General features: G+C 40.4%; 2 protein-coding genes across 6 annotated transcripts in view; one reads left to right on the top strand and one right to left on the bottom strand.

Annotated features, from left to right (window-relative positions):
• The window catches only part of myocd (myocardin), a 113,665-nt gene extending 94,547 nt beyond the window's left edge, over window positions 1-19,118 (top strand). For 3 of the 4 annotated variants that reach the window (XM_084434839.1, XM_084434840.1, XM_084434842.1), the window contains 8 exons: window positions 4,415-4,510; window positions 4,595-4,854; window positions 7,856-8,036; window positions 8,335-9,045; window positions 10,958-11,098; window positions 12,222-12,347; window positions 14,422-14,479; window positions 16,121-19,118. In XM_084434839.1, coding sequence (XP_084290965.1) covers window positions 4,415-4,510; window positions 4,595-4,854; window positions 7,856-8,036; window positions 8,335-9,045; window positions 10,958-11,098; window positions 12,222-12,347; window positions 14,422-14,479; window positions 16,121-16,560 — 2,013 coding nt within the window. In that variant the 3' untranslated portion in view covers window positions 16,561-19,118. The remainder of the gene's footprint in view (window positions 1-4,414; window positions 4,511-4,594; window positions 4,855-7,855; window positions 8,037-8,334; window positions 9,046-10,957; window positions 11,099-12,221; window positions 12,348-14,421; window positions 14,480-16,120) is intronic. The other variant, XM_084434841.1, reaches the window with a different exon arrangement.
• Window positions 19,119-19,794: 676 nt separating this feature from the next.
• map2k4b (mitogen-activated protein kinase kinase 4b) overlaps window positions 19,795-25,000 on the bottom strand; it is a 13,062-nt gene continuing 7,856 nt past the window's right edge. For both annotated transcript variants that reach the window (XM_084434844.1, XM_084434843.1), the window contains 6 exons: window positions 23,626-23,677; window positions 23,399-23,526; window positions 22,539-22,616; window positions 22,298-22,446; window positions 22,078-22,123; window positions 19,795-21,524 (listed from right to left, as the gene is read on the bottom strand). In XM_084434844.1, the coding sequence (XP_084290970.1) occupies window positions 21,411-21,524; window positions 22,078-22,123; window positions 22,298-22,446; window positions 22,539-22,616; window positions 23,399-23,526; window positions 23,626-23,677 (567 nt within the window). In that variant the 3' untranslated portion in view covers window positions 19,795-21,410. The remainder of the gene's footprint in view (window positions 21,525-22,077; window positions 22,124-22,297; window positions 22,447-22,538; window positions 22,617-23,398; window positions 23,527-23,625; window positions 23,678-25,000) is intronic.

Genomic DNA, 25,000 nt, shown 5'->3' on the forward strand with positions numbered 1-25,000 from the left:
CGTGAGTCACTTACACACACCAGCACTGAACACGTCACTTACACACACCAGCACTGAACACGTGAGTCACTTACACACACCAGCACTGAACACGTCACTTACACACACCAGCACTGAACATGTCACTTACACACACCAGCACTGAACACGTCACTTACACACACCAGCACTGAACACGTGAGTCACTTACACACACCAGCACTGAACACGTGAGTCACTTACACACACCAGCACTGAACACGTGAGTCACTTACACACACCAGCACTGAACACGTGAGTCACTTACACACACCAGCACTGAACACGTCACTTACACACACCAGCACTGAACACGTGAGTCACTTACACACACCAGCACTGAACACGTCACTTACACACACCAGCACTGAACACGTGAGTCACTTACACACACCAGCACTGAACACGTCACTTACACACACCAGCACTGAACACGTGAGTCACTTACACACACCAGCACTGAACACGTCACTTACACACACCAGCACTGAACACGTCACTTACACACACCAGCACTGAACACGTGAGTCACTTACACACACCAGCGTCACGAAGCTCAGTGCAAGTGGTCCTTTAAAGGGGTGGTATAATGCCCTTTTCACAAGATGTAAAATAAGTCTCTGATGTCCCCAGAGTGTGTGTGTGAAGTTTTAGCTCTAAATACCCCACAGATATTTTTATACAGCATGTTAAAGTTGTCACTTTTTGAGGGTGAGCAAAAACACACCGTTTTGTGTCTGTTCCTTTAAATGCAAATGAGCTGCTGCTCCCAGCACAGGGGGCGGAGCTACAACAGCTCGTGTTCTTTTACCTCACACCAAGCGTGCCGCACAAGCCCTGAAAAGTGAAGCCAAAACGTCTCGATCGCCCCCCGGTGACTGGTCCTAGTATAGGTCATAAGCCCCGCCTCCCCATGTTATTCAACGGGACGTGAGACCAACTAAACAATTAAATTACACTTCAAATATCTTTTTTCCAAAGGTGGTTTCTTTCATTTGCTGTCGTTTTTATCACGCTGATGTAAGTTCAAGTGTCTGTTTCAAAAATAAGTTGGTTTTTAGTTAGTTACGTGATGCGGTGGTGTAACGTCATGATTGACAGCTGTGATTGACAGGTTCTCGAGCGAAGTAGTCACTGAAGCACCAACGGACATTTTTTTCGGGATCTTCGGAGGACTGAGGAGATTGTATTTACTTTATTTTAACAAGCCTCTTGTCGTACTGCAATCAATTTTTTTAAAAGTGTGCAGAATCCACTCTCCCTGAGTGCATTCTGCGAGAGTGAGGGCGGAGCGTTGATTTCGCGGCTTTACTTCCTGCTCACTACTGCGCAGGTCTGGTCCCGAGATCGCTACTGCGCAGACTCAAGTTCCAATATGTCAGCGCCATATCGGGACTCTGGCGGCTTCAGTTCTCATCAATGGAAGAGAGCGAAGGGGCGTCGTCCATCTTTTTTTACAGTCTATGCCTCACACACACACGCACTGAAAATATCAAAAACTTTTAGCCTTTTATGTTCAAACCGGAGTCAGACAATGATGGAGAGACTCAAGAAGAAGTGACAACATGTAGAAGCAACAGGACATTTCTGAATGGAGAGTTGGTGAATTTATGTAGCTGATGTGTAGTTATCTTCTAGTCATTGATTAGCATATTCTATCATGATAATCTATAAATCGTGTTCCCAGGGGCGGAGTTTATGTAAATTATAGGGTTGGTGATGTCACTAACGGGAGGAATGTGGTGTAGTCTCTACCAGCCGTTTGTTGTAGTTCTTAAAAAGCTATTTCTTTAAAAGCAAGTATCTCCCTTTGCTTTGAGCTTTGAGTGTCGTAACTTTGCAGATGTTGTTTATGCTCAAACAGCAACATTACACACTAACTACAGTTAGAAAAGTCAAATCATAATCAACCACCCCTTTAAATGTAGAAGTTCAGGTGGTTGAGATCTTCGGCCCCCTGTGGAGGTTCAGGGAACTGCAGGTTCTGCTCAGGATCCGTCTGACAGCTCTTTGACTCGGAGCCTGAGATCAGTGTGTTTCTGACGCAGTGTTTTGTGAATGTTAGAATGATTGCCCGTTCTCTGGTGATAATAAACGACCGCTGTATGTGCCTGGCATCACATCATCATGACCTGTTGCTAACAAAAAAAAAAGCGTGTGCGGAATATTTACTTTAGCGTTGTAGCTTGTGAAAGCTGTAAATTATGTACATGTTTAATAATAATCACCTCATGTGTGGCATTTATTAAATGCAAAGTACTTGGGAAATATACATCAATCTTATAAACAATGTCACCTGCGTACCAACTTATGGAAACTCCAAGGTTTGACCTTTGCAGTAATGTTTAACAGAAGACATTATTTATATTTGTTTAACCCTTTAAGACTACTGATTCATATTAGATACAGTCTCTAAAATTCATGCAGTCCTTTGATAGTTTAAGTCAAGTCAACTTTATTTATGTAGCGCTTTATACAATACAGATTGTTTCTAAGCAGCTTTACAGAGATAACAGGAAAATAATGCAACAAAGATTGCTTTGGCTGTACAGCAGAGCTAGAAGAAAGTCACTGTCCAGTTTAACTACGTTTTTAATTGATTTATTTTCGTCGTACGAAATATTCGTTATTATCTCGCTTACACAACGCCGTTTACAACTGAAAAACTGAAAACTTTTAATGCGTTCTGGCCATTCATTTACACGACAGATGCATTTTGGTGGCCTGAGAAAGCAAACTTTAAACAGTTTTTTTTTTTTTTTACTATACCGTTATCATCTCCGTGTAAACTGTAAATAATGTGAATCTGTGAAAATGGTGACGGATTGCACATGCGTATTACGTGTTTAGTCTATAGGCATTGGGGTGTAACGATATTCAAACTGAACCGAAAAACCACGATACACGTATTGACTCTCTTCTGCCGCCGGTCTCTAGTGGCCAGTCGATGAACTGCAGTTTAAGTCTCTTCAGTTTATTCAAGAGAGAGACACGAAGGTTGCCTCTTGAGGTTGACCTCACTTTACTTTATGTTACAAAACTAACTTTTCTTCCTTGACATTATTAGGGGTGTAATGGTGCACGTATTCATCCCGCAAAATTTCGAGTGTCTTATCTCGAACACGGCGAACACTGCGTTGTAGCCTAACCACCACCATTAACCACCAATAATCGCAATACGCTCCACGTTTTATTACTTTCGATAAGAAACAAAGTGTAATCTTTCAAATTCTGTCCATTTTATCATGAAATTCAAACAATAAATGTTGTTTTGGCGCTCTTTTAACTGGTAATAGGCGAGTGAACACGATCATCTCTTCCTCTTAAACACCAGTTACACAATAAACATCTGAAGGTATGTTGAAAGATACAGTACAACTTACTGAAATGAATCATAACTCGTGTAATCGCTCAATCAGTGTTTCAAAGGCAGAAAGACGTCAATAAAACGGCTTGTAAACAAAATGTCACATAATTTACCTCAGTTTCCACAACTTGTTAGTTCGCTAGAGAAATGAACTCATTCGCTAAATATATGCACTATATCAGCCTATATATTATATTTGACTTAACCTGTTAGTGAAGTCTTGATTATTTCATGCATGTTTTAAAAGCATAACTACACTGCAAAAAATGCTGTTCTTACTTAGTATTTTTGTGTTGTTTCCAGTCCAAAAATCTAAAAATTCTTAAATCAAGAAGCATTTACTAGAGAAGTAAAACTACATAAGAAATTCTATTTTGTTTTCAGATAAACAGAAAGTATCTTAAGTGATTTTTGCTTAAAACAAGCTAAATTATCTGCCAGTGCAGTAAGGAAAATAATCTTGTTTTAAGATTATGTTTTTATTAAGTTTTTTTGAATTAAGTTTTTTTTTCTTACTGCACTGGCAGATAATTTAGCTTGTTTTAAGCAAAAATTACTTAAGTTACTTACTGTTTATCTGAAAACAAAAAATAATTTCTTATGTAGTTTTACTTCTCTAGTAAATACTTCTTGATTTAAGAATTTTTAGATTTTTGGACTGGAAACAACACAAAAATACTAAGTAAGAACAGCATTTTTTGCAGTGTAGATATAGAGGTTAATGCAAAAAATGTAAGTGTTGATTATTATATCTAAAAATAGCAACTGAATTTTGGTTAATAGTTTGGGCTATGTTGTTAACCTTTAATATTGTAGTAATGTAAAGCTGTTTTTTCCTCCATATTCTCACTATATCAGACAATGTGATACTTAACAAAAAACACATGATTCTTTTTTGTCTAAAGGTTCAATAAACTGTTCCATTTAAAAAAAATAAAAAACTTTTTCTGACTAGTATTATTATTTAATATGTCAGGCTTTACAGGGTTAATAACAATCAATCATTAATCATCATTTTGTATTATTAAGGGCCCTCAGAGCAAAGACGGCAGCGCTCAAACCCCAGAGGAGAACATGAGCGACGGCCAGGGAACAACACCGATCCCAGTTCAAGCCATGGTCAAGGTAAAACTGAAGTCCTCATCAAATAATAAACTCACTGTAAATCTGATATCTGCTCATTGCATGAAGTTCTTTTCCTGTGCAAAGCAGTCCAAAGTGTCTGAGAAGAACCGCCACAAGAAACCCAAAGACATCAAGCCTAAAGTGAAGAAGCTGAAGTACCACCAGTACATCCCACCGGACCAGAAGGCCGAGCGTTCTCCTCCGGCTCAGATGGACTCGGCGTACGCTCGTCTGCTTCAACAACAGCAGCTCTTCCTACAACTGCAGATCCTCAGCCAGCAGAAACACACACACTCGCAGACACACTCGCAGACCAGCTTCAGCTACCAGATCAACCAGCACAAGTGAGTCCTTCATCATTCAGATAGCTGTCAGAAGCACAAATATCACCGGACTAACTACATCACGTACACACTTGAATCATTGTGTCCTATAAAGGGATGTTCTGCAGGATTTTGTCTTTTTCTTTTTTGCATTAAATGAATCAAAAGTGACAGTAAAGACATGTATAATGTTACAAAAGATTCTATTTCAAATAAATGCTGTTCTTTTGAACTTTCTATTCATCAAAGAATCTGCTATCACATGTATCACATTTTGGATGAATTGGCAGTTCAAAAGAACAGCATTTATTTGAAATAGAATCTTTTGTTACATTATAACTTTTTGTAACATCCTTGATGAATAGAAGTATTCTTTTCTTTCACAATTTTTTTTACTGATGCCAAACGTTTAAATTGTAATGTAACACTGTTCCCTTTCAGTCGGTCACGTTCAACGTTACGTCGACGTGCCAATGTAATTGGGATCACTTCAGGGAAGCCCTATCATCTTCGAATATCTACAGAACAAGCCAGTGCACATTGGCGTGTGAGGTTTGCATCTCGGGTATAAATACGGAAGCGGTGCACTCTCTCTGCTGTGCACTTCGGCCATTCTCTGAGTGCCTCAGCACTATTGACAGATCTAAAAGAGTGTTTTTCTTCACAAAAGAGCAAAACACAGTTTTCAGGATGTCATTCCGCCTGTGCGTTTCTGGGTGCGGTCGTTCCCTGGCGCCAACTGACGGCCACATTAGTTGCCTCTCATGTTTGGGTATTCAGCTGCTGAAGGCTACTTCGGCACTTAGCCAGGGTGATCTGAGGATTACCGTGAGGGCTTCTCCGCAGAGTCATTCTCCATGGGGCTCTCAAGCCTCTCAAACACAGCGGCCGTTGGAGCTTTCGAAGGAGCGCATTGGTCCTTCACACGGACGACCAGTCGTTTCCTTTGGGGCTCCAGCTGACGATCAGATGTCAGTCGCAGCATCGGAGGGGGAGCTTCAGTCCTCTGGGGATGAAGACTCGGCTGCAGTTGCCTCACTCCGGGAGGTGTAGCGTTTCCTGAGACGGACCGAGAATGGGTGGTTATGCTTTCCCGGGCAGCCAAAAAGGTTGGGCTTGTGTGGAACCCACCCCCAAATCCCGAACCTTCTAGGCTGGACGATTGGTTTCTCAGGGCGGGCCGTGCTGGTGCCTTTCTTCCCAGAGGTGCATGAGGAGCTCACTAGGACGTGGACGTTACCTTATTCTGCTAGAAGCCGTCCTAGTGGCTCCTTCCTCCTCACCACCCTCGATGGTGGAGTGGCTAAGGACTTTGTGAATATTTCACAATTTTCACTTTTTGTTCTGCCAAAACTTCATTGAAAGAGCAATTTCTGAAACCCCTGGGTCCCAAGAGGGCGCGCTTGGCAGTGTACGACGCTATGTCTTGTCACCCTCAGGCCCCTTTTCTATCGCCAGCGAGCAGCAGTGGCTGTGTTCTGGTCTACGCTCTCGCCTAATGTCACAACTCCCCCGCCATCTCCTCCTCTGGAGTCAGAAGCATCTGAGATCGCTTCATGCCATTCACATTCTGGGCCTGCTCAACCATGCAGCCAACGAGCTCTCACGACAGCTTACGCTCCCGGGAGAGTGGCGACTCCATCCCCAGATGGTCCAGCTGATTTGGAGGCACTTCGGGGCCGACCAGGTAGCTCTGTTTGACTCCCTGGACACGTCACATTGCCAGTTGTTCTTCTCCCTGACCGACGGAACCCTCGGCACAGATGCACTGGCACACAGCTGGCCCCGAGGCCTACGCAAATATGCGTTTCCCCCCCCCAGTGAGCCTTCTTGCACAGACCCTGTGCAAGGTCAGAGAGGACGAGGAGCAGGTCTTGCTCGTTGCGCCATATTGGCCCAGCCGGACCTGTTTCTTGGAACTAGTGCTCCTCGCGACAGCCCTTCCCTGGCCCATTCCTCTGAGGAAGGTCAAGAGGGTAGGGGATCTGCATGCATTTTCGGTCGACGAATCTTGCCTAGAATTCGGCCCGGCTAACTCTCACATGATCCTGAGACCCCAGATGGGATACGTGCCCAAGGTTCCTACCATTCCCTTCACGATCTCGGCTCCTCAGAGAAACACAAAAGGTGCGTGCATCAGCTTCCGTATTTATATCCGAGCTGCAGGGCGCGAAATGCACATCTTGCACGCCAATGTTCATTGGCTTGTTCTGTAGATACTCAAAGATGATAGGGCTCAAAAGTTGCAAATCATCATATTAGAATTATATCTGAAGGATCATGTGACACTGAAGACTGGTGTAATGATGCTGAATCAGCTTTGATCACAGGAATAAATTATATTTTAACATGTATTCACATAGAAAACAGCTGTTTTACATTGGAATAATATTTCACTGTTTTACTGTATTTTTAATAAATGCCGTCTTTTTACGCCCCCGTTTTAATAAATGTACAAATAAATGCCGTCTTGGGGAGAAGAGACTTCTTTTAAAAAAATGAACACATTGAAAAATATCCTAACTTTTGAACTGTACTGTGTATAGTTAAATATATACTTTTTAAACCCTTAAAGACCTAGAACATTTTTAGGGCACCTGACTCTCCTGTACTTTTCTCTGTTTTTCTAACCCATTATAGCAGTCAGCATCAAGTTTTATCATTTTAAAAAGGAGAACTTGAAGTTTCAAACTATTTCATTTAAAGTACCAATTTTACATTTATTTTGTCTGAGAATGGATACATTTATCAGATTTAAGAAAAAAGGGAGCAAATGTTTGGTCAAAGTCAAACAGAACCTCCTTGAAGTTTGAATTTTTCCCTTTAGAAAGTTATACTTGGATGTTCTAGATTTCCAGATGAAATTTTGTCTACATGCAACGGATTGTTATGTCTAAGCAAGTTATGGCCATTTATTACAACATTATTATAGGCGCTTTTCAGTGAAAACGGGTGTTTTTTATTTACTGACAAGAGTTGTTTCCAGCATTCTCACTGATGTGTGTGTGTGTGTGTGTATCAGGTCGTCCGGTGAGCAGCAGGCCTCATGTGCTTCAGCAGGCAGTAGCAGCAGCTCGTCGTCTCCAGTGAAGAGCAACTACTGCAGTCCGTCCTCCATCAACTCCATCAACTCCATCAACTCCATCAACTCTCTCAACTCCATCAGTCCTGCGCCGCTGCCCAACAACCTGGACGACCTGAAGGTACTGATGATGACCCAAAGCTTATACACCCTCTGGTGCTCTTTGCTCATTTTTGACCGAAAATTTGTACATTTGTTTTGTTTACAATTTTTTTCTTCATCGGAATGGTACGAAACTTGGTAAAGATAAAGAGAAAGGCTCACCAAAACAAAGTCACTTTTCACGTTTTCTGGGTTGGTAGATGCACCGGGGACCCGGTTATAGCACTTAAACATGGAAAAATCATGATATGTCCCCTTTAAATAAAAAAAATGCTTCTTCTTATAAAGCCTGAAACTCTTATCTTCTGTGACTTCAGGTGTCGGAACTGCGACAGCAACTGCGCATACGAGGCCTCCCCGTCTCCGGCACCAAAACGTCTCTCATCGAGCGCCTGCGTCCCTTTAAAGACTCCAGCTGCGCTTCTCCATCGGGCTCCGGGGACGTCAGCACCGGCCCGTTCCCCGTGACTCCCGGCGGATCCTCCTATCAGTCCCCGGCGTCCCACGGGCCCGGCTTCTACCCGTTCTGCAGCAGCGGCTCCTCGCCTCCCATCTCCCCGGCCTCTTCGGACCTCTCGCTGCCCGACAGCTTCAGCGACGGCACGCTGTCGTCTCCACCCCTCGGCCCGGACGCGGAGAAGGACAAGATGCTGGTAGAGAAGCAGAAGGTGATTGAGGAGCTGCGCTGGAAGCTCCAGCAGGAGCAGAGGCAGGTGGAGGAGCTGCGCTTTGAGCTCCACAAGAGGAGCCGCGAGTGTCCTGTGATCATGGAGCCTCCGGTTCAGGTCCAGCAGGGCTACGGCGTGTCGGTCAAGCAGGAGCACGTGTCCTCCAGCTGCCCGCTATCCTCCGAGCAGGGGAACGGAGTGTGTGTGGGTCACTGCGACCCGAGTCTCTCTGCCTTCATGAGTCCTCAGTGTTCTCCTCAGGAGTCTCCCGTTACTAAACCCTCCTCCAGTCCTCAGCCTGAGTCGCCTGTCCAACCGTTCCTGCTGAGAGACTCGCACAGACCCGCTCGCAACATGCAGGTGCGCCACGATCACGATCCATCTCACACTCATCTGTTCATTAAAGGGATAGTTCACCCAAAAATGAAAATTAGCCCATGATTTACTCACCCTGAAATCATCCTAGGTGTATATGTCATTCTTCTTTCAGACGGACACAATCAGAGTTATATTAAGAAAATGTCCTGGCTCTACCAAGCTTTATAATGGCAGTGAATGGCCGGTTTCTGTTAAAAGTTCATCAAAGTGCATCTCTCCATCATAAAGTGCTCCACAGGCTCCAGGGGTTAATAAAGGCCTTCTGAAGCGAAGCGATGCCTTTGTGTAAGAAAAATATCCATTATCCATATAAAATTTTAAACTTTATCAACTAAAATAACTAGCTTCCGGCAGATGGTCACTCTCATTATAAAGCTTGGAAGAGCCAGGACATTTTTTTATATAACTAATAATGTCATATACACCTAGGATGATTTCAGGGTGAGTAAATCATGGGCTAATTTTCATTTTTGGGTGAATTATCCCTTTAATTCAGAAATACATGCAGATCACACCTCTTCTGTGATGAGCTTGTTTCACATTTAAAGGGGTGGTTGATTATGATTTGACTTTTCTAACTTTAGTTAGTGTGTAATGTTGCTGTGTGAGCATAAACAACATCTGCAAAGTTACAGCGCTCAAAGCTCAGAGCAAAGGGAGATATTTGCTTTTAAAGAAATGGCTTTTTAAGAACTACAACAAACGGCTGGTAGAGACTACACCACATTCCTCCCGTTAGTGACATCACCAACCCTAGAATTTACATAAGCCCCGCCCCCTGAACGCGATATATAGATTATCATAACATGCTAATCAGTGACTAGAAGATAACTACACATCAGCTTCATAAATTCACCAACTCTCCATTCAGAAATGTCCTGTTGCTTCTACATGTTGTCTCTTCTTCTTGAATCTCTCCATCATTGTCTGATTCCGGTTTGAACATAAACATTACATTTTCAGTGCATGTGTGTGTGTGAGGTAAAAGAACAGAGCTCTTGAAGCTCCGCCCACTGTGCCGGGAGCAGCAGCTCATTTGCATTTAAAGGGACAGACACAAAACGTCAAAAAGTGACAATTTTAACAGGCTATATAAAAATATCTGTGGGGTATTTTGAGCTTAAACTTCACACACACACTCTGGGGACATCAGAGACTTATTTTACATCTTGTGAAAAGGTATACCACCCCTTTAATGTATCCACACTGCAAAAATCATGTTCTTCCTCAGGGTTTCTGTCTTGTTTTCCAGCACAAATATCTAAACATTCTTAAATCAAGATACATTTACTGGAGAAGCAAAATTATTTATCAAGTTTTGTTTTATGAAAAATCAATAAAAATTACATTTTTGAGGAATCTAGCTAATATATATATATATATATATAAAAAAGCAAAAAAGTTCATAATTCCTGTAAATATATATATACAAGGCTCGACAAACTTTTTTGCTCACCAGTCACTGTGGCTATTGGTTTTCCAAAGATACTATTCCCACTGCATTTTCACTGGCCACCATTTTGACATTGATTCCAAGGGGTAAAACTGCCATATAGATATTTATTATATTAACTCTTAATTTGGCAGCAGGTTTATTAGGCTGCTGTCACTTTAAGACCTGATGCACAGATCCAATATACTGTTACACATGCGTTTTCTTTCTCAACTGTTTAGGTTCACTTAAATATAACTGACTGTGTTTATGTGAATACTTGCCAAGACCAGCGTTTTGACGTTATTTTGTGTGTATTTGACAGTTAAGCGCAATAAGTAGCGGAAAATAACTCAATTTAGTGCTGAGAGGCGACTTTATGTTACACAAAGCACTTGGCACAAGCTCTAATCACAGACACATGTTTGTGACTGACTGCTGAAACATCTCTCTCTGTCACAGTTACAGCAGAAAAGCGTGTGTCAGTCGAGCTGCTCGTATCCATCAGACCACAGAAGCCTTCAGTCGCTCTACACGAGTCCAGAGAACAGCATGAACCCCAGAGGCTCGTCCAAGAACAAGAGCGCAAACCTGCAGCAGAAAGTACGTGAAGAAGTCCAATTCAACTACTAATTCATCTCACTCACTCACTAAACATCACACGTCAAAGCGTTACATATTCTGTTCTGCACCTCCTGCAACAGTAAGTCTCAATTACACTGTTTTTACACTAAATTCCGCCGTCTGTTGGTGCTCTTCGGTCATTTTTGGCTGAAAAATGTTACGATTTTTATTTTTAATTTTTTTTACTTCATCGAAATGGTACGAAACTTGGTAAAGGTTTTGGCACTTGCTATGTGAACACACAGAAAAATCATGAATATGATTCGAACAGGTTAAATGGTCCTGAAACTATAGTCACACTTGAGCTCCTCGCGGTCAGAAACGAGCGCATTGGAAATGAATGAGACGAGTTTCCTCTAGTGGAAGCGTTTGGTACTGCAGCCGAACAACATCTCACTGAAAGATCATTTTTGAGATATCAACCTCAAATTTGGAACACAACTTGTTTAGATTTATGGTTTTGTTATTCTTGCAGTTTTAGAGTAAAACATGTTTTTGAAAATATAGATTTCATATAATTTTAACATCATAACATTTTTCATATCAATAAACGTAATTTTTTAAAACTTTTTTTAAGTTCAGGTTTTAAAACTTTTCTCACTTCAGCAATAATCTGCCAAGTGTCGTCTTTAAAAAGAGATCAAACTTCAGTCTGTGTTTTAAAGCATTCAAGATTTACCAGTTTAAGTTGGAAATTAAATTTTCAGGTCTATGCTCAAAAAGTGAATAAATGGATTATAAATACAACGTAAATATAATTTAGTGCCATAAAATCCCCTGAAAATACAAAATATTAAACCGAAAACATTATCAAACTAAAATATAGTACATTCCTTTCATTGAAATAAAAAAATAAAAATAATAATTGGTCATTTCTGACCGACACGTGTACAGCACCAGAGGGTTGACCAATGTTTTGTTGCACATCTTTGAATTGGTCAAGATTCTCACACAATCTGATTGTCATTGGGTCAGAGTTTACACCATCCTCCTGAGGAATATCGTATGCTAGATTCCGCCGCACACACACACACACACACACACACACACACAGCGTCTCGTGTCCCTCTCGCTCCTGTGTAACGCTTGTCTCCTCATGTAGGAGGCTCGATCTCACTCTCCCCGGCACCTCGAGCCCCAGTCTCCCACATCCAGCTCTGTCTTCTGTAGCTCAGACTGTCCTGTGTCCCTCAGTAAACCCCCGTGTTATGAGGAGGCTGTGAAACAGGTACACACACTCTCACACACACTCACACACAGTCTCCCACATGCAGCTCTGTCTTCTGTAGCTCAGACTGTCCTGTGTCCCTCAGTAGGAGGCTGTGAAACAGGTAAAGCAGCTCGTCCTCGGCTTCTGTCTCGCTGCTGTCCTCTCACACACTCTCACACACTCTCACTGCTCTCACGCTTCTGCTGCGTCTGTAGAGCTGTCCTCTGAGTTACAGTCCTGTGTGCTTCAGGGAAACCCCTCTGACACTTACAGTTAGCTAGAGGTGCAACGGATCACAAAACTCACGGTTCGGATCATTTACGTTTTTTGAGCCACGGATCGGATCATTTTTCAGATCAGCAAAACATTTTTTTATAAAATATATAATAAATAATTTTTTATTTATTACTTAAAGCTCACTTGAAGTACGCCGATAACACAGCAAAAACTACTAGCCTAACTGATAAAGTTCAAACATTATCAAAAACAAACAGTCAAGTAATAAATTAAGAACAAATACACAAACTTATAAACAAACTAAATAACAAACGTATAAAGTCTAACAGTAGTGTTCAGGTACAGAAATGAATAATTAGGCCTAAATGTAGAATAACACTATTTTTTCGAAATTAAATATAGGTTCATCTTTGTTAAAGCTGTATTTTGTTGTTTTATTAACATTTATGACACACACAGACAACTGCAGGAATATAAGACCGAAACTGACAAACATCCGGTTTCTTTTTCAACTGGTCACTTATGACATAACCGAGAGAATACTTGCCGAGAAGGATATTTAGACATAATTATGTGTATATGTGTCTGTTCAAGGGCAAGGAAACGCGAAAGAGGAATCAATTTGGTGTTTGAGCGCTGTCTGAAACACGCCTCTCTCTCTCTCTCTCTCTCTCTCTCTCTCTGTGAGTGTGTGTACTGTGTATAATTATTTTATATATATAAACAGACACACATGCATGTATATATTTAAGACATATTTAAATGTATATACTGTATATATAATTATATACAATTTATATTATATACCGGTATAAATATACATTATATATAAATAACACATTTTTCTTAAATATATACAAAATAATTATACACAGTGTTTTATGTAAACACAAACTTTTATTTTGGATGCGATTAATCGTTGCCCAGCACTAGTTTAAATAAATTACTGCAGTAAATTACAATTGTACTGTAAAATATAATTATAATCATTTTATTTTACACTACAAGTTACAATACTAATATTTATGTCTTTAATTCTTCGCTTACAAACGCTTTTATTTTGGAGGAATATTGGTGAAATGCTGTAAACTTCTGCCCACAAAAATGCAGTTATGTGAACGTGTAGATAAAGTGAACCCAGTGAACGCTGCTTTCCCAAACACACGATAAACTGGCAGCACAAGCAGAGAGTCGCAGTGTTTCCTGTGAATCGAGACGCTCTGAGACGCTGAAAACACCGACACGCGTGTAAATGAACACAGTGCTGCGCTTCACTCTGTTTGGGAAACCCTGCTGTACTTTATAGTGATTTCTGTCCTAAACATCTGCTAGCGTAACTACAACACTTCCAACAACACTTTACAACAAAAACCTGTTCATATATTTAATTTTCTCAAAACTGTATGGAAGCTCGTTTCCACCACAGAATATTATTTTAATTTAACTTTTTATTTTATCTATTTAAAATTTATATTTTGCACATCTGACTTTATTTCTCACATTTCAGTAAATTCTGATTTTATTTCTCTAAATCCTGACTTTATTTCTCTAAACTCTGACTTTATTTCTCACAATTCCAGGTTTATAACTCACAATTCTGACTTTATTTCTCGTAATTCTGAGTTTATAACTCACAATTCTGACTTTATTTATCTGAATACTGACTTTATTTCTCAAAATTCTGACTTTATTTCTCTAAATCCTGACTTTATTTCTCTAAAACCTGACTTTATCTATCTGAATGACTTTATTTCCAAGTTTAGAGATAATTAGAACAGAACAGGCGTTGAGCGTCTGACAGGTGTGCTGAAAGCGTGGATCACTGACCCGGTATGTGTGTGTATGTGTGTTGCAGCAGATGGTGCGCAGCCAGCAGATGGACGAGCTCCTGGATGTCCTCATCGAGAGTGGAGGTCAGTCTCATTCAGACACTCAGATGTTGTGAAAGTGTTGAGTTAGTGTTTCACACACTCAGATGTTTTGACGGTGTTGAGTTAGTGTTTCACACACTCAGATGTTGTGACGGTGTTGAGTTAGTGTTTCACACACTCAGATGTTGTGACGGTGCACACTCAGATGTTGTGACGATGTTGAGTTAGTGTTTCACACACTCAGATGTTGTGACGGTGTTGAGTTAGTGTTTCACACACTCAAGATGTTTTGACGGTGTTGAGTTAGTGTTTCACACACTCAGATGTTGTGCTGGTGTTGAGTTAGTGTTTCACACACTCAGATGTTGTGCTGGTGTTGAGTTAGTGTTTCACACACTCAGATTTTGTGACGGTGTTGAGTTAGTGTTTCATACACTAAGATGTTGTGACGGTGTTGAGTGAGTGTTTCACACACTCAGATGTTGTGACGGTGTTGAGTTAGTGTTTCACACACTCAGATGTTGTGACGGTGTTGAGTTAGTGTTTCACACACTCAGATGTTGTGACGGTGTTGAGTTAGTGTTTCACACACTCAGATGTTGTGTCGGTGTTGAATTAGTGTTTCACACACTCAGATGTTGTGCAGGTGTTGAGTTAGTGTTTCACACACTCAGATGTTGTGACAGTGTTGAGTTAGTGTTTCACACACTCAGATGTTGTGATGGTGTTGAGTTAGTGTTTCACACACTCAGATGTACTCAATTGTTGTGACGGTGTTGAGTTAGTGTTTCACACACTCAGATGTTGTGCTGGTGTTGAGTTAGTGTTTCACACACTCAGATGTTGTGCTGGTGTTGAGTTAGTGTTTCACACACTCAGATGTTGTGCTGGTGTTGAGTTAGTGTTTCACACACTCAGATGTTGTGACGGTGTTGAGTTAGTGTTTCACACACTCAGATGTTGTGACAGTGTTGAGTTAGTGTTTCACACACTCAGATGTTGTGACGGTGTTGAGTTAGTGTTTCACACACTCAGATGTTGTGACGGTGTTGAGTTAGTGTTTCACACACTCAGATGTGACAGTGTTGAGTTAGTGTTTCACACACTCAGATGTTGTGACGGTGTTGAGTTAGTGTTTCACACACTCAGATGTTGTGACGGTGCACACTCAGATGTTGTGACGGTGTTGAGTTAGTGTTTCACACACTCAGATGTTGTGTCAGTGTCGAGTTAGTGTTTCACACACTCAGATGTAGTGACGGTGTTGAGTTAGTGTTTCACACACTCAGATGTTTTGACGGTGTTGAGTTAGTGTTTCACACACTCAGATGTTGTGACGGTGTTGAGTTAGTGTTTCACACACTCAGATGTTGTGACGGTGCACACTCAGATGTTGTGACGGTGTTGAGTTAGTGTTTCACACACTCAGATGTTGTGACGGTGTTGAGTTAGTGTTTCATACACTCAGATGTTGTGACGATGTTGAGTTAGTGTTTCACACACTCAGATGTTGTGACGGTGTTGAGTTAGTGTTTCACACACTCAGATGTTTTGACGTAATGAGTTAGTGTTTCACACACTCAGATGTTGTGACGGTGTTGAGTTAGTGTTTCACACACTCAGATGCTGTGCCGGTGTTGAGTTAGTGTTTGTGCTGTGATGTCCTCCTCCTTCTTTTTAAAGAAATGCCAGCTAACGCCAGAGAAGAGCCTCCTGTAACCAAAGTTGTGCCTCACCTTACAGTTTCCCCGAAGTTCCAGCACCGGCACTACAGTCACATGTGTGCGTACGAGCCCGGAGACGGCCACCTGGAGGCGCTGCTGAGCCGAACACACACTGACACACACTCCGACACACACTCTGATGAGACAGGCGAAGGATTCAACGACAGACTGATGATGGACACGCCTGTGATCGGGAAGATGGAGACTCAGGGACTCGGGATGACCTTCACGGACTCGCCTTGGGAAACCATGGAGTGGCTGGATCTGACTCCGCCAAACTCCTTCCAGAACCAGAACGCTCTTCCTCTCACCGGACCGAACATCTTCAACACTGAGTTCCTGGACGTCACCGACATCAGCCTGAACTCTGCCATGGACCTGCACCTCGATCACTGGTGAGGAGGAACCGGTGCAACGGGAGTCGTCGACACTTATCTCTCAATTCTGAGATGTTAAAGGAGTATTTCACTTCAGAATTAAAATGTACTCTCCGCCACGTCATCCAAGATGTTCCAGTAGTAGTGTTTATTTGTCCTTGTAGGGAAAGTATTTGCAGCATGCTCACACAGACATTTAAAGAATCACAGTTGGCATATACAAACAATACATTAAAACAAATAAATCTAATTTAAGATAACCAGACCAACTGAGCATCAATCAACACTAGAAGAAAACTGTAAAAATCGAATTGCTTGAGGGATAAAAGATCGTTTGGACCTGTTTTGCTTGCATCGGGGAACACAGTACCGTCGGCCAGATGGGAGTAATTCAAAAGCATGAGATAAAGGATGTCTCGTATCATTCACAATGATATTAGCTTCAGTCGAAAAGAAATGCAAGTTTTTGAGGAAAACATTCCAGGACTTCAATGGCTTATTCCTCGGCTGGATCGTGTCGAGACTTTGAAGCTGCACTGAAACTCACATCTGGACCTTCAACCCATTGGACTCCATTGAAGTCACTATATGAAGACAAATCCTGGAATGTTTTCCTCAAAAACCTTCATTTCTTTTCCACTGAAGAAAGACATGAACATCTTGGATGACGTGGAGGAGAGTAAATGATCAGGAGGTTTTAATTCTAAAGTGAACGACTCCTTTTACTTGTGATTGCGACATAAACTTGCAATTCTCAAAAGAAAAATCTGAAAGTCGCAATTTAATTGTTTGTTATTCCGTGCGGAAACACGCTTCCATAGGAACGAGCCGGTGTCACTTCAGTAAAGATGAAGTCAGCAGTCCGGATCCTGGAGTGTTCTAATGCTGTTTTATCACGCTCCATCAAAACTTTTACTGTTTTGACTCTGGATTCTGCGTAAGAAAGTTTTGATGACTGGAAACAGAAAGACGCTCTAAACCCCATTGGATTCGAGCAGGGACGTCCGTATCCGTCTGTAAATACACACTAGATTTGTGGTGTGGGAAAAACACACATTAATGCATCACACCAGTATATCATCACCTGTGCTACTGTAAATATTAATACACACTTCACAGCTTGAGCTTACAGTAGTATGTGTCACGCTTTCTGAGATCATTTCCTGTTCCTTCCCCATCATCATCATCATCATCATGGCATTAATTTATTTAGGAAGCGCAAACCTTTGGTTTTTACTCGACGCTTTACGTGAGAGTATTTTCTCTTTAGATTCAGAAGTTTTTTTTTAACTCTTCATAATCACTGGAGAATTATTCTCTGGTCAAAAGAATTTTTGTAATTTTTTTTATAAAAAAAAAAGACTGTTTTATGTATTGCGAACATCTTTCCAAAAGTCTGTTTTGCATGATTATTATTATTATTATTATTATTATTACTGCCTCTGTTATTTTGACCATTCATTATCTCTTTTTGTTGTTGTTTTCTTTCTCTTCTGATGTATTTATTTCTACCTTTTCTTTACCTTAGCATATTTGACATATTTATGAGAAATTCCTTTTATTAATAACAAAACAGTGAAGTTTCTGACCGTGAAGAGTGATGAGGCGACAGTTTATGGATCTGTCAGAAACATCAGCAGTTTGAGGACGTTTTAACATCCCTGTTTCTCTCAAATAAGCCACATCTAAAACCACGTGTCAATCAAACAGAAGCGCTACAGCGAGTGAGTCCCAGCACTCGTGAAAAAGGAAATCTATAATATATACGTTCAACTGTGAAAATGTAGTTCTTTTTGTCTGTGGCAAATTTGGGACTTTTTAATCTTTTGAAATAAAATCTTTAGCTTAGAGACTTTAATACTGTTCACTGAATAAATAATATTAGCTCACCAAAAGCTCGAACTGTGAATAGATTTTCTTATTTTCATGAAGCTGGTCAAAGATGTTTCGTCTCTAATCATATTTCACACCACTGATGCCTTCACGTACAGACTGTGTTCGTGATCTGTCGAGCCGTGAAGCCTTAAACACACATGAATCAGAGAGTTTTATAGAAATACTTCTGTAAGCAATAAACCCTGAGCTTTAAGCATTAAGGGCATTAAAGACCAACAACAGGCTGTTTTATCTTCAAGACTCAGTTTTGATACGAGACTCTATTTTTTACACATCAAGCATTATTGTAGATGCAGATTATTATAAAACGGTAATGATGTTGGAAGTCCAGAAACAATCCTAGACATTATCAAGCAGTTTTTATACAGTATTTTTTAATGAAGGTTAAATGTGTGTGTGTAAAGTTGTATGTAGAGTTGTGTAAAGAATGTCACGTCCTCTGAAAGATTTTATTTTTCTATGTTTGCAGCCCAGATCCATGTGTTTCTTCCTCCTGAAGCTCAAATGTTCACATGTGTGTCTGATTTCTTGTTCTTTTGATTTCTCCTGGGGAAAATATATACGTATGACAAAAAGCTTTTGTATTGCTTGGCCACTGAACAGCGTTCAATATAAACTGTCCCAGTATTCGTCTACACCGCTGTATTACTGTAACGAGAGTTCAATAAACCATCATGAAACAAACACCAGTGTCGTCTGCTCAAACAGAACTCATTCATGCGTTAACAAACATGCAGCATTTATTAACTGTACATGCATGTTATTAACAGACACAACTATGGATTAATGAATGCAGTAAAAGTACTTTTCATTGTTATTCTGTTAAAGTCTCCCTGTGGTGTAAATCCAGCGTTTAATGTTGTTTATGTGTCTATGTGGTGTTTTTAATCTGCTTTAAGACAAAGCATGTGTAAATTCATAAGTCGACACCATTGCTGAGTATTTCCTCCTTAAAACTGCAGTGAACCAAAGACAGTCTCAAAAACACGCTTTGAAATCGCTGGTGTTTCTGACGTCACAAACTACCTTGTAACCAATCAGATCAACGTGTGATCGTCAACCAGTGGATCTCTGAGCTGAGTGAGTGAGTGGAGGTGGGGCTCATTTGCATATTCATAGAGCCGCGCATACTAAATGAGGCAAGGGTGTCGAGTTACATTCAAGATATTTTGAGGCATGAGGAAAAAGTTTAAATATGTCATTTTGATGATCAAAGATGAGTTTTAAGGGATAAAATGATTGACTACAGGGGGACTTTGAACCCTTATTATTAAATGTTACTACTAGATTAAACATTTACAATAATGTCACTTAAAAATAAACTTCATACGCATTGGAGTCACAAACCAGACGGACAGGGAATGGCTGAGTATTGGCTTTATTCTATAGCATTAAACCCATCGCTGTGTTCAGATCTAACAGAGCAGAATCACAACACGCCGATCATATTCATAAACGTCCTCATTAATCATGTGACGAGGGTGATGTTTCCAAACATGAACATACACGGCATTATCCCTGCACATTTCCATGGTACAATTTTTACAGATTCTCACCATACACGTAAAATATTTTCACAGTGATCATTTTTTTTCCTGTACATATTTCCCACTCTTGATACAATATAATAATACACATTATTTTACTCTCCGTACTAAACATTCTCGAGTTGCAATGTTCGCACTATTATTTCTTAGATTGAATTTAGGAGGATTTTCGACTCTTTTAAAGAGTCACATGATGTGGCGATTCACTTTCGAAACACAAACCTCTCCGAACACTATCCGGTGCCGTATTTATTATACAATCGAAACGTTTGATAACCGCTGTACATCTTTTAAAATAAGTGACCTATGGATGAATTATGTTCGGCGGGTCGTAAACCGTCATGCCGGATCTGTAGAAATCATGCGAAAGCGCGAGGACGAGCTTCTGAGGAACGAGTGAATCCGAAGAAAACGGTGTGAATGAAACACATTTACAGTGGAGGAGAAGCGAACACGAGACGCTCCAGCATCGTGACGTTATATTGCATATTCAGCAAGTAAAGCTACTTTAACATTTCTTTGATCCAGAACAAGACCTTTGCATACGGACTCATTACACACGATGAACGATGTTAAACACACACACTGGGATGGAGGCGTTTCATCATCAAATATTACACTTGATCTGATGGTCTTTGATTTCTTTAATGAGCAAATTCAAGTTTTGCTTGTTAATATTCCGAAATGATTTTACACACACACACACGCGCGCGCACAGAAAGGCTGTTTTGCTGAATCTGAAGCTTGTTTACACACCGTGATGTGAATGGCTTTTAAATGAGAGCCAGTTCTTATTGCACAAAATGTTTTGGGACTTTCTCTTTAAACACAATCATGTGTTCACACACATAAACGATAGTACAATTATGGTGAAATACTCAGACCCTTAACCAAGACTCTCATTTCACAAATGAGCACAAATCCCGCGTTCAACGCTTGTTCTCCGACTCTGCGACGCCTCCAGACTGAAGATGATGTTCCTCCTCAGTGTTTCTGTCTCGTTCTCCAGCACAAACATCTAAACACTCTTAAATCAAGATGCGTTTACTGGAGAAGGGAAACGACAGGAGATATTAAGTCTTGTTTTCGGAAAATCAAAAATGAAGTGAGTTCGTGCTTAAAACAAAATCAGAATCTGCCGATGGAGTCGGAAAAACAATCCAAAACAAGACGCCACTGGCAGAGACTCGTCATCTTCTCCAGTGGATGTGTCGTGATTTCCCAATGTTTGTGCTGGAAAACGAGACGGAGACACTGAGGAAGAGGAAGCAGTGTTCGGTTCAGGGTTCAGAACTCAAACTCCGCCAGAGAGCAAGCGCTGAGGCCGGCTGTGACGTGGTAAACGCGGTGAAATGCGGGCTGGTTACGGGCCGACGCTGTATGAACACCACATGGTGACCGGGCCGTGTGACTGACAGACCGCTCACCATCAGTCAACATACATGGGAGAACTGGGAGACACTGGCATCTGATCCAGGATCTTACACACGTACAACGCCACGTCCACCACTCGCTCCTCGTACATCAGGATGAACGGATGCTTCTGCAGGACACACACACACACACACACACACACATTACAGTCCTAGATCAATGAAAGTCGAGTCCGCTTTGTTTCTACAGCAGCTTCACAGTAATACACAGGAAAATATCACAATCACTGATGCAAACTTCACTGAATATGAAAAATTATTCAGATCAACTTCACTTACACTCTCACTGTTGCAAAGTATTGTTTTTTGTCTAAACTAAATTGAAAAACTAGAATCACTTTAAATGCTGTGAGTGCATCACGCCATTATAGCGTACAGTACAAAAGGATATTCATTTTTAGACCTGCTAAAGATTGCATAAGTCAGTGTTATTACATATGAGTGTTCTTGAAGATGAACTGTGTGAGCAGAAGAGGTCGTCTACATGTACGAATAGGGAAAATGAGCATGTACAATTAAATATTCAATAAAAAAAATAAAAAAGAATACTGACCAATAATCCAATAGTGCATCCCTAAAAATATATAATTGTACACGAGCATGTTTAAATGAAGATGAATAGTTTTGATTAAAAAGCACAGTGTAAAAGCAGGATTGACGTACCAGCAGTTCTCTGTACTTTGGCCTTTTCGACTCGTCCTTCGTAAGGCTGTGGGAAGAGAGTCACATGATCAAACAGACGCGTCACATGATCAAACAGACGCGTCACATGATGAGGTGATCACACAGACGTGTCACATGATGAGGTGATCACACGATCACACAGATGTGTCACATGATGAGGTGATCACATGATCGTTCAGGCCCAGGTTCGGAAGCTCACCATAGATTGACGAACTGGATGAATTTGGGAGAGAACTGGCGTTCCTCAGAGCTGCTGAGCTGAGGAGGGTCTCCCTTCACCACCTGAGTCAGCTGATCAAACACACTGTTCCAGCGGGGGTAGGGGAAGCGTCCCGTCGCCAGCTCGTACTGCAACACACACACACACACACACACACACACACACCCGCGTCACACACTCTTACATCATCAGGACCTGAAGAGAGTGAGTGGAGACGTACCAACGTGATTCCCAAACTCCAGACGTCTGAGCGAACATCGTAACCCTGTCTGGAGGCGCTGGGGTCGATCCGCTCTGGCTGAAAACACCACAACACATCTTCATCATCATCATCATCATCATCATCATCATCACATTCATCATCATCATCATCACCATCATCATCACCACATTCATCATCATCATCATCATCACCATCATCACCACATTCATCATCACCATCATCATCACATTCCTCATCACCATCATCATCATCACATTCATCATCATCATCATCATCACATTCATCATCATCACATTCATCATCATCATCATCACATTCATCATCATCATCATCACATTCATCATCATCATCATCATCACATTCATCATCATCACATTCATCATCATCATCATCACATTCATCATCATCATCATCACATTCATCATCATCATCATCACATTCATCATCATCATCATCACATTCATCATCATCATCATCACCACATTCATCATCTTCATCACATTTATCACCATCTTCATCACATTCATCATCATCATCACATTCCTCATCACCATCACCATCATCATCATCATCATCACATTCATCATCACCATCATCATCATCATCATCATCACATTCATCATCATCATCATCATCACCATTATCATCTTCATCACATTCATCATCATCATCACATTCCTCATCACCATCACCATCATCATCATCATCACATTCATCATCACCATCATCATCATCATCATCACATTCATCATCATCATCATCATCATCACCATTATCATCTTCATCACATTCATCATCATCATCACATTCATCATCATCATCACCATCATCATCATCAGCAGAGAGCCGTCACTCACAGCCATGTACGGTCTGCAGCCGGCGTCTCTGGTCTTGGCGATGGAGTCCACCAGCTGTCCACTGATGCCGAAATCACACAGTTTAATGTTGCCGTTTCTGTCCAGGAGAATGTTGGAGGGTTTGATGTCTGAAAACAAGCCCAGCATTCATTCACTCGCTCCTTCGCTCCAGCGTCAGGAAACAAACTCAACCATTTAATGGTGTAATTGCTTCAGCTTGGACTCACCTCTGTGGATGATCTTCAAGTTTTCTTTCAAGTGATTCAGTGCTTTCACAGTCTGCACACAATACAGGCACACCAGACTTCAGTAAGAGTTATTATGAATACTTCATAATAATTAGAATATTATTTATAATAATAATAATAATAATAATAATAATAACTTATACACAAAATGATGAAAATGTTTAAGTTTGCATTATAATAATTATTGCCATTATGATTTCCATTATGAATTATTATTATTATAATTTTATTTTTATACAGTATATTTTAAATATAAAATAAATATATAATAATAATAATAATAAATAATAATAATAATAATAAATATATATAAATATATATAAAAATATACACAATTTTTTGATAATTCTAAACATTCTAAATTGCATTGTAAAAATCAGTATTATTTATAATAGCATTATTATTACTACTACTATTATTAATAAGTATTCATTTTTATTATGAAATTATTGTTATTATTTATAATAATGATAATTAATAATAATAATAATAATAATAATAATAATAATAATAATACATGTATTGTACATTGGAAAATTGGCCCGGTTTCACAGACAGGGCTTAGACTAAGCCAGGATTAGACCATAGATCAATTAGGACATTTAAGTAATTTTTATAAACATGCTTAGAAAAAAACATTACCGATGTGCATCTTAAAACTAAAAAGGCACTGATATATTTTTAAGATCAGTCAATGCAAGTTTATTTCAGTGGAAACAGCTCAGACTTACATTTTAGTCTAGGACTAGTCTTAAGCCCTGTCTGTGAAACCAGGGGATAGTTATTATTTAAAGCTACACTGTGTAACTTTTTAAGTTGATTCTTAGCAAAAAACACTTTTTTCTATCAAAAGTATATGTGCTCATTCATGTGTAATTACTTCCACCAACTAATAAAGTATTTTCGTAAGCGTAAAATCTGCCATTTATAATACATACGAGCGAGTCGCTGGAATGCCGGTCGCCATGTTGCGCCTCCATCTTGAAAATACATTCGCCAAAGAGGGACATACCTGGAAATTCAAGCTTCGCCTTTAGCGTTTTACACCAGTGACACCGTGACGAATGCGAGGGGAGATTACTCACGACTGCCGGCAGATTTGAAAGATTGCTGAAGATGGAGGATTAAGCCTATTCTCGAGGACATGTAGCTGTTAGAGTCGCCAAGGAAGCGAAAGAGAGAATTAAAACGGTCAACGCGACAGGCAAATCAGCAAGACCAAAGTCAATACTGGAGTAACTTCTCCCAGATGGAAAGAGCTCATGAGGAGCAAAGATGTTAAAACGGACGCCGAAGTCTTCTGCTTTCTTCTCGACAGGTAATCCAGCCTATTTGTGTAAATGCGAAGTTTTAT

This window comes from Rutilus rutilus, assembly GCF_951802725.1.
Source record: "Rutilus rutilus genome assembly, chromosome: 16".
Taxonomy (NCBI): domain Eukaryota; kingdom Metazoa; phylum Chordata; class Actinopteri; order Cypriniformes; family Leuciscidae; genus Rutilus; species Rutilus rutilus.